This window comes from Physeter macrocephalus, chromosome 7 (assembly GCF_002837175.3).
Source record: "Physeter macrocephalus isolate SW-GA chromosome 7, ASM283717v5, whole genome shotgun sequence".
Lineage (NCBI taxonomy): Eukaryota > Metazoa > Chordata > Mammalia > Artiodactyla > Physeteridae > Physeter > Physeter macrocephalus.
Window position 1 is genome coordinate 143,079,433 of NC_041220.1, and position 9,725 is coordinate 143,089,157.

Below are 9,725 nucleotides of genomic sequence, written 5' to 3' on the forward strand. Positions count from 1 at the left end.
CATCTGAGACCAAGTCCCGCTGGAATTAGCGCCAGATCTGGATTTTCTGCCGCCTTCAGAGAAAAGCCCTGTTATGCTCCTGCCGTGTGACCAGCATGTCCCACTGGGCCTGAGCTTGGAGGGCCCCAAAGGGCCCAGCTGGGGGGTCAATGCTCTGTGGTCGCCGCCTTGAACTTCTCCCCCTTCTCCACAACTGTCTTTGACGTGGCATGTGTGTGAGGTCCACTGGGATGATGGGGGCCCCGTGCCCGTGTGTGCCCCCCTCCCTCCGTCTCCCCAGGATGGGTTCCTGATGCCACTCCCCTCTCCCATCCTGTCACCCTCCACCCCTGGAGGGGCTCTGGGTGAGGGCACTGGAAGGGCGGTGGCTGCTGGGTGTCCTGCAGCCTCTCAGGGCAGGCAGGGAGAGGTCCCCCTGTCCCGGCTGGCAAAGGTGCCTTGGTGAGGGCCCCTGCCCGCCCCCGTAAGGGTGCTGAGCATACCAAGCTTCGAGGTCACCATTCCTTAAGGGGTGGCCTCCCCATCCCCCAGCTGGGACCCCACATTGGCTTCTTACGCCGAGCCCACAAATTATGTAATCGGCCCTGCCTCCGGTAAATCCATCTCTGACGCCCAGGGGAACCCACCTGTGACCCCCAGATGACCCCAGCTCAGGGCTTCCTCAGGCCTCCCGGCCGCCTGTCCACCCCGGCTGCTCAGCTGCCCGGCGTTGAGCCCGCTGACAGACAAGCCAGCTCCTCCCCAGGGTCCCAAGCCCCGGTCTCCCGGAGGCTGTGCTCCCTGGTGGCTTTTAGTGGGGGATACCCAGTGAGCTGTCTTCCTACCTCCCAGGCCTGCCCTGGCCGCAGCATGGGCACAAAAACAGGTTTAAAGAAAACAAGGAGGGGGGAAAGACACATATGCAAGGTTGGCTGGAGTTCTTCTGGCCCCCAGATTTCCTTGGAATTTTATCCTAAGGTCCAGTGTTGAAAGTTCAGGGTGGCAGTCTCCCCCTTCATGAAATGGAAAACTCGAAAAAGTCAGGGCAGTGCTTATAGGGACTGGATCGTCTCGGGAAGGTAGTGAGCTCTCCATCAGTGGAGGTATGTAGGAGGGAGGCAATGAGCAACCCCTGGGTGAGGAGACCATCTGGGGGCAGGGAGGTGGGACCTATGGGTTTCCTCCATCCTGAAGCCTGTGCCGTTCCACCCACGTCTTCCTGCTGTGGCCTCATGGCCCCAAGCACAGAGGGGACAGGGTGATGTCAGGCAGCTCGTCCCTCCAAAAGCCCCCGCTGTCCTCCCCTCCGTGGCTTTGTGAGTACTTGGGGAGCCAACGGGGGGAGCTGGGAGGAGGACGATCCCATGGCCTGGACTCTGCCCCTGACCAGTGCTTGATCCTCTCCGAGCCTCAGTTTCCCCAGCGGTAAAATGGGTCTAGGTGGTCTCTGAGTGCTTTGAGCTCCAATTGCCCACAAGCCCGGGAGGAGGCCAGTGGCCCGGCCTGAACACCCCCTTCTGTCCTGCGACAGGGCCAGAGCCCCTGCCCTCCAAGGACCCCTCCCCGCCGCTGAGGGGCTGGTCCCACCACTGCAGAGGAGGGCCCGTGAACCTGCCACCCCCCGCCCCGTGCCCAGGGCTTCGGAAGCCACTCACCTCCTCCGATGGCCAGCCCCCAGAACCCAGTGGGAAAAGCTTGTGGGGCTAAAGCCGGGCTAGGTCTGCCCAAGGGAAATGCCCGGCCGAGCAGGCTCTCGACTCCTGGCGCGGTACGGTGGTCAGCGGGGTCTCCAGGTCCTCACGGGCTCTCCACAGAAGGGGGGACACTGTGGCTTGTGCCCACTTTCCAGAGGAGGAAACTGAGGCTCAGGGGTCACACAGCTCAGTCGGGTCCCAAGCCCAACTGGGGCCTCAGGAAGCCTGACATCGCACTGCATGCCCAGCCTTAGCCACCCGGGGACACCTACCCCGCGCCAGGCACGGGACCAGACTCCAGGCATGTTTGCAGTTACCCAGGGCTGTGATGGGCCAATCCCACGCCGGCTGCGAGCACCCGGGCTCGGGGCTTCTGGGCCCTGTCGATTACAGAGCAATGCCCAAAGGGAGAGAATCACTCCATTGTTTCGCTTCTACTTGAATCCCGGCGGAAAGGAGCAACAACAATCCAATTTTGAATAACAGTTTCATTTGAACCAATTAAAAGAGGACTGATTTTGCTTTCAATTCGATTTGCGATGGCGGCACACTCTAGGAAACGGGTAACTGAATTATTTTTCACCGCAAACATTTTGGCATTTTATATCCTGGGTGGGGTGATCTTGAAAAGCGGGTTCACTATTCAGAATCATTTCTAAGCCGACAGAATAAAAACAAAGCCAGCCCCTTAATCACATCATGAAGGGATAGGGATGTGGTGGTTTTTATGTAACGGCTGAGGTTCCAGAGGGCGGATTACATCAAAAATAAGGAAGCGACGAGCGACGCCAGAGATGTGTAATTCCCGGGCCCTGTCAGATCTTACTGGTGTAACATTTAACCTAAGGGTCGTTCCCAGTGGAAAAGGGTGGAAAAATAGCTCAAAGGCCGATTCTGTGCACAGAACACCCAAGACTTGGTTTTTTCTTCTGTGAAATGAGGCTAATTAACATCTACTGGGAGGGCTTGGGGGGGCTTGAACAAGGTGGGGGCAGTAACGCGAACGGCCCAGCGTCTGGCTTCGAGGCAGCGTCACATCACGGCATACCCTCTCCGGAGCTCAGTTTTCTTGTCTGTAAAATGGGACCATCCACGTCCACCTGGCAGAATCCCGAGAAGCAAACACTCAGAGCCCCGGCCCAAAGCTGGCAAAGCGGAAGGCACATAGCAAACACCGGCTGCCAGGCTCACAATCATTCTCTGCAATGACTCCCCTCTCTGGGCCCCTCTGTGAAATGCGGAGGGGGCTACTGAACTGGAACACCCGTTGGGTAACTTCTACCCAGAGCTCTCGGAGGAGCCCAGCCCCACCCGCAAAGGCTGCATGAAGATTCTTCTGTTTTCAAAGCTGCTGCACAGTCAGTTAAGAGCGAATTAAATGGGGGGGGGGGGAACCCGCCCACCAATATTTCAACAGGCGGCTGCAGCAGCCGGGCCTGCACATGCAGCGGAAGGTCCCCCACAGCCCCAGAGCCCAGCCCGCGAGCCGGGGCCCGAGCTGCCCCCAGTTCTCCTGCCTTTGCTGCTCGAAATTTCTCCCCGACGGCCTGAGAGCGGATGTAGGGTGTCCACTTCAGCGCCCCCTGCACGGCCTGCGAGACAGCGTCCTGGCATGGTGGACATGCCCTGGGCGGCTCTCCGCTCCGGCGTCCGGGGATGATCCTTCGGGGTTTCGTCGTGGGAGGGGAAGGACAGCCCTGCATCCCCGAGGGAGGCCTGCTTGGCCGTTCCCCTGGCCAGAATGACACACTGTCCCCGCGTTCAGAGTCTCTCTGCCCCCATCCCCCCCCCAACCCATGCTGGGCTCCCTGCGCTGAGGGGAGGGGCCGTGCCCAGCCAGGCTTGAGGACCTGCAGCTGGGGAGGGTGGGGGGTTGGAGGCAGCTCCCAAAGGTTTTCTGGGGATGATGCCTGACCTGAGTCTCGCAGGGCCTATGAGAGGAGCTCAGGAAAAGGGGAAAGGCACTCCTGGCAGAAGCAGAGAATAAGCAAAGCGGGGCCCTGGGATGGGTGAGCGCCAGCCTGAGAGCAGGTAGAGCATGGGCTTGACTGGATGGGGGCCTCGTACCAGGTCGGCTTTGCGGCCCCGAAGGCTCACCCTGCCACTGGGGGGTGAGGAGGCCACAGTCTCCTGGGACCCCAGGCAGGCCCCTCCCCCGTGACTGCTCTGCTTCTCAGCCCTCACAGCTCTGAGCCGGGGCCGGGCCCAGGGAGGCGCAGGCTGGGGGTTGGTGGCGCCCAGGGAGGCGCAGGCTGGGGGTTGGTGGCGCCCAGGGAGGCGCAGGCTGGGGGTTGGTGGCGCCCAGGGAGGCGCAGGCTGGGGGTTGGTGGCGCCCAGGGAGGCGCAGGCTGGGGGTTGGTGGCGCCCAGGGAGGCGCAGGCTGGGGGTTGGTGGCGCCCAGGGAGGCGCAGGCTGGGGGTTGGTGGCGCCCAGGGAGGCGCAGGCTGGGGGTTGGTGGCGCCCAGGGAGGCGCAGGCTGGGGGTTGGTGGCGCCCAGGGAGGCGCAGGCTGGGGGTTGGTGGCGCCCAGGGAGGCGCAGGCTGGGGGTTGGTGGCGCCCCCCCCCCCCAGGGTTCTGCGTGGTCCCCAAAGCCCCCACCCGTACAGGCAGACACCCCCCAGCACAGTGGCCTGCGGGATGGCACCCGGCACAGGCAGTCTCGCAGGTGGCCTTCCGGAGGCCGGCCCACCGGTCCCCGCTTCTCCTATCACCCTGGCAGCAGACACCAGGTGTGCATCCTGTTTCCTTCCTCTCTGCCACCGCCAGGCAGCTCAGGGCACATTTTGTGCTCAGCCAGGAGAGCAGATGCCCTCACGCGGGGCTTTCTGGGCCAGCGCTCCCTCTCCGCCCTCCATGGCAATCCCTTATCTTGACATAACGATCCCATTGTGCCCGGGGCTTTTACCCGGAGCAGCCATAAATCCTTCTGGCAGGAAGAAACGCATTTGGCCCCCGGGGCTTTCCTTTGGCTCACGGCTGGCAGCGGACTCTGCTCCCTGGGCAGATTTCAGAGGCTCTGTGCCCCGCCTGGAGGTCACGGACCCTCTCACCCGCGTGCCTCCACCCAGCCAGGAGAGAATGTGCACCCTGTTTTCAGGTGGCGGGAGATGGGGTCGGGGTCACGCAGAGGGCAGACCTAGGGTGCCTGCCGGGTCCCTCTCAGGCAAACCGGATGCTTCTGCCATCCAAACCCCTCACCCTCACCCCCAACCCAGCTGCATCTGATGATCTCAACAGCCCAGCTGGTCAAATGGGAGGCTGACCTTCTGCTTGGCGTGCGGGGCGGGGCACCTGCTGAGGTCCCCCGGCCGTGCTCGCGGCAGACGCCGAGCAGGGGCTCGGGGTCGCCGGTGAGGGTCTCGCAACCCTCCTCTGCTCCCCAGCTCCAAGGAGCTGGGCTGCTACTAACGCAGAACTCGTACCCTCCTAGGCTGGCAGGGCGCGGGGCGTCCTCAGCCCGGCCGCCTTCTGCCTCCCCCTCGCGTGAGGAGGGCTGCGGGTGGGGTGGCGGGGCTGCAGGGGACGGGAGGCCGGGCTTCGGCTCAGCAAAGCCCCGCAGCTGCCCAACCAGACTCAAGAAGGGCCTGCAGGCGCCGAGTGTTTTGATCCGAGGCTGGGCCCTGCCGACGGATGCGATGCAGAACTATAGCCGGCTGCCAGCACAGCCAGGAAGGACCGCTTCCTCACCAGCAAGTGCCTCGGCAACGAGTTCTCTCCCATCCCTCAGCCTCCACCCCCAGAGCTGGGGACAGGATTCAGAGACTGGAGCTGCTCTTCTAAAGCGTTAACAATTCTGCCTGCTCCGACTGTAGTTGTTTTTTTTTTTTTTGAATTCCATGCTGAGCTGTAACAGAACATTTGGATTATGCGTTCCCCCCTTTTCTACAAACTCAGCAACTGAATTTAAAAAATACAGGAATCAATTCATAAGACTGTATCTCTACGCACATCTGTGGAAACGACGTCAGCGGTGGGCTCCGGCCGGCCGGCCGGGGGCGGCGCTGATCCCCTGCTTGGGGCCCCCGGCCTCCTTAATCTCGTCGTGGGTGTTTTTTTATTTTGCCGGAAACCTCCCGAGAGCCAAGGGGAAGCCTGAGGCAGGAAGGCGGCTGTGTACAATGCTTCTCCATCGGCGAGGTCCAGAGATCGCCGGCGCTCATAGGACCGGAGCCGGGGCGCTCGGGGCAGAGCTGTCCTGACCTGGGCGTTTCTGGGCTCGTGGCTGGCTCTGCCCCTTCACGCCTGTGGGTCACAGGTGGTCAGCTCTGGGCCTCCGTTTCCTCGGCCCCAGACGGGCACCGTGGAGTAGACGCGAAGACGCGCCCAAGAGAGGAGAGCCCCGCGCGAGCGATGTTACGCGGTGGACGGACCCGCTGGACAAGGATGCGCGGAGGTCCGGGCCCCTCCTCTGTGCCCGAGAAATCCCCCTGCACGACGGCTCCCGGACCGCGCGGGGAGCGGTCAGCGCCCACGGGCGCCCTCGGGGGTGTCGGCGCCCCCGCTTCGTCGACGGAGCCAGAGACTCAGAGCAAGGCGACTGGCCCGTTTCCCTGCGGCAGGCGGGGTGAGAAGCCAGGTTCTGTCTCTGTCTATCCAGCTGAAAAGAAAGTCTCTCCAGGCAGCAGTTACGATGACGTGGTGAACACCTGTTGGCTGAATGGGGGTATTAAGCACCGGGCGTCTGCAGGCCCAGCCACGGCCCTGGAAGGTGCAGTTCTCGGGATTAGGAAAGGCAAAGGAGGTTTGCTGACATTCTTCCGCGGGCCGTGTTCCAGGCTACGTGATCCTGCTGGAGTCCCGGGGTTCATCCCCCAAGAGCCGGGGGGAGGGTATGGCATTACCCCATTGCACCAGGGAGGCAATACCAGTGCTGGCCAGGCTCTCCCTGAAGGAGAGTTCCCCCTCTTTGCTCCCCGCCATTCAGCTGGCAAGTTGGACTACAGGCCAGGCAGGGCCTGAGGTTTCGGCCGCTGCCCCACTTCACCGGAAGGGTGCTGAGGCCCAGAGAGGGCAGGGGTTTATCTGAGCTGGCTCAGTAATCCTGCAACAGAGCCGGGCCTACGACACGGACACCGTGTCCAGGCCCCTGCCCATTGGTGGGAGGTCAGGGACGTTCCCATCGGCCTTGGCCGGCCATTTCCTCCACCGCTTTCCCCACCATTGCCCGAGTCTGGGAGAGCTGTTCCCAGTCGGGGTGTCCCGAGGACCCATAACTCGGGGCGATAAGGCCAGGCAGCTGCAGCGGAGGACTTCTCCAAGGGACAGCCCTGACAAGTCAGACCAGGAGAGGGGCCTGCTGATTCAGGGCACGGGGGCTTGAAATGCAGGACCCAGGGCTGACCTCTCCTCGAGAGAGAGAGACCCATGGCCACCCCAGGCCAAAGACAGGTGGGTGGTGATCCAGGAGAGAGCTGGGCTGGCAGACAGGGGTTACATACAGGAAGGCCAAGAGGGGCACAGAGAGGGACAGGAGGGTTGGACGGTCACAGCAGGATCCCTGGCATGAGCCCCTCCAGCCCACTAAGCTTGTGTATGTATGTGTGTGCCTCAGGGCTCCTGTTCCTACCCCTCCCCCCAGCTACCGCAGGAGCTTCTGGGCTCTGTGATGAGGGCTGGAAGAGCCAGGGAGGGGCCCTCTCTGATACTTGACTCTCCCTCCTTCTCTCCTCAAGCCCTAGTGCGGGGTGAGCATGGACTCCCTGGGGGTGGTGAGAGCTGAGCAAGGGGGCAAGGCTGGGCTGCACTGGGGGAAGCCTAGACTCAGATCGGGGGGTGGGGGGAGGGGGTTTTAAGGGAGGACAGCCCTCCAGCATCAAAATTTGGAGTTAATTTAGAGCCTTTTGATTTCCTTGGTCTCTCGGCCAGTTACAGCACAAGAATTCTGAGTATATATTTTGTAAGTCTGTAAAACAGGCACCCTTAAGCAAAGATCCCCTCCTTCTCATGCAAGAGGGGAGGATGGAATCTGGAGACCTGGAGCACCCTCCTGTCACCTCTGGTGGGACGTCGGGCAGCGTGAGGGTCTGAAGGACTGACTATTGCACCCACCACTTAGATTACAAAGGTTTATTTAGAAAAGAGTTTGGTTGTTTTGGCTGTCAGTCATTTTTGGCAAACATTTAAATACTTTCAGTAACCAAAGATGGTCAGTGCCCTCCTTCCTCCCCCAGAAAAGCCACCCGGCGAGGTCCCGGGAAGTCAGCCCTTGCTCAAAGGTGGATGGGGTGGTGGCCTGTGGTGGGGGCAGGGCAGGCTCCTCCCTCACCAACTTGGGAGGATGCGTGTGCCACCTCACAGGCACACCTTGGCGCGGCCCCCGGAGTTGGACCCGGGCCTGCAGCCCCAGAAGCAGCCCCTTGCTGAGACGGGAAGGCAGAGGGGTCTCCCCTCTCTCCTTCCCCCTCCCTGGGGGCCCTGCAGTCTCTCAGCCCTCCCTCCGGCCCGTGCAGCACCCTCCCCTGCGCCCTGAAGGCCGATCCATCCCTGGGTCCCTGGGAAAGTTGCTCCCACTTTCTCCTGGGAGGCTACGTCTGCCCGCCCCCTCCGCTGGCAGCTGTCCAGGGTCTCTGCGCCGCCGGGTAGGGTGCGCGGGTCACTGCATGAAGCCCTTTCTCCTCCGTCGGAAGAGGATGTGCTTGAAAGAGCGCCGGAAGTCCTGATTGAAGACGGTGTAGATGACCGGGTTGAGCGAGCTGTTGCAGTAGCCGATCCAGAAGAAGAACTTGAAGAGCGGGCCGGGCACCTGGCAGGCCTCGCGGCAGATGCCGTACAGGCTGTAGCTGAAGAAGAAGGGGAACCAGCAGAGCACAAACACGCCCATGACCACCGCCAGCACGAAGGTGAAGCGCTTCTCGCGCGCCTGGGCCACCTTGCGGCGGCACACGCTGCTGCGCGCCCGGCGCCGGCGCGACAGGAAGAACTCGACGGAGCGCGAGCTGGCGCGCGACAGGCGCCAGCTGGGGCCCGGGGACCTCGCGGCGGCCATCGCGCCCGGCTCGGCCGTCCCCGTCCCGGGCCCCGACCCCTCGCCGTCCGCGGCCCCCTCGCCGCTCGCGCGCCGCCGCCCGCCCCGCCGCAGCGCGCCTCGGCGCCGCCGCCTCTCGGCCGCCACGCTGCTGTCCTCCGGCTCCACATCGGCGCGCGGGCGGCGCGGGGTCGCGCAGTGCCCGTTCTCGCCCGCGCCGAGCCCGTTCTCCGTGGTCGGGGACGCGCCGTCGGGGCCCGCGGGCTCGCGCTTCTCGCTAAGCGTGCGCGTGCGCAGCTTGGCCACCCGGTAGATGCGCGCGTAGACCAGGCCCATGATGAGGCAAGGCGCGAAGAAGGAGCCGATGCAAGAGGACAAGATGTACCAGGTCTCGTCATTGAGGCCGCACTGCGGGTAGGCGGCGCCGTCGGGCTGGCGGTAGAGCGAGACGAGCGGCGGGAAGGAGATGACGGCCGAGATGAGCCACACGGCCACGATGGTGGCCTTGACGCGGCGCGGCGTGCGCTTCAGGTTGTACTCGACAGCCTGCGTCACGGACCAGTAGCGGTCCAGGCTGATGGCGCACAGGTGCACAATGGACGAGGTGCAGAAGAGCACGTCGAGCGCCAGGTACACGCCGCACCACACCTGCCCGAAGTACCAGTAGGCCATGAGCTCGTTGGCCAGCGAGAAGGGCATGACCAGCGTGGCCACCAAGATGTCAGCCGAGGCCAGCGACACCAGGAAGAGGTTCTGCGGCGCACGCAGCGCGCGGCTGGTCAGCACAGCGATCACCACCAGCACGTTGCCCACCACGGTGAAGACGATGAGGAAGCCCACCACAGCCGCTAGCCCCGCCACGGCGCCCGCCGAGTACTGGCCCGGGGGCGGCCCCCAGGCAGCCCCCGAGGCGTTGGCGGCACCGCCGCTGCCCCCCTCGCCGGCGCCGCTCACGTTGGGGCCCGCCGCCGCCGCCGCCGCCGCCAGCGCAGCCGCCAGCGCCGGGGACGCCATGGTCCTCCCGCAAGCTACGCGGTCCCGCCTGGAGCCGGGGCGCAGCCGCGGCAGCCCGGGCGCCCCCCAGTCCG

General features: G+C 63.7%; 1 protein-coding gene across 1 annotated transcript; it reads right to left on the reverse strand.

The window, feature by feature from the left end:
- Nucleotides 1-7,776: 7,776 nt before the first annotated feature.
- ADRA2C (adrenoceptor alpha 2C) lies at nucleotides 7,777-9,651 on the reverse strand. The gene has a single exon (XM_024119476.2). It carries the CDS (start codon nucleotides 9,649-9,651, stop codon nucleotides 8,266-8,268), a length of 1,386 nt encoding a protein of 461 aa, XP_023975244.1. The 3' UTR covers nucleotides 7,777-8,265.
- Between the last annotated feature and the right edge of the window lie 74 nt (nucleotides 9,652-9,725).

Coding starts and splice junctions, on each gene's coding strand:
- ADRA2C (XM_024119476.2), bottom strand. CDS start 9,651: ATGGCGTCCCCGGCGCTGGCGGCTGCGCTGGCGGCGGCGGCGGCGGCG.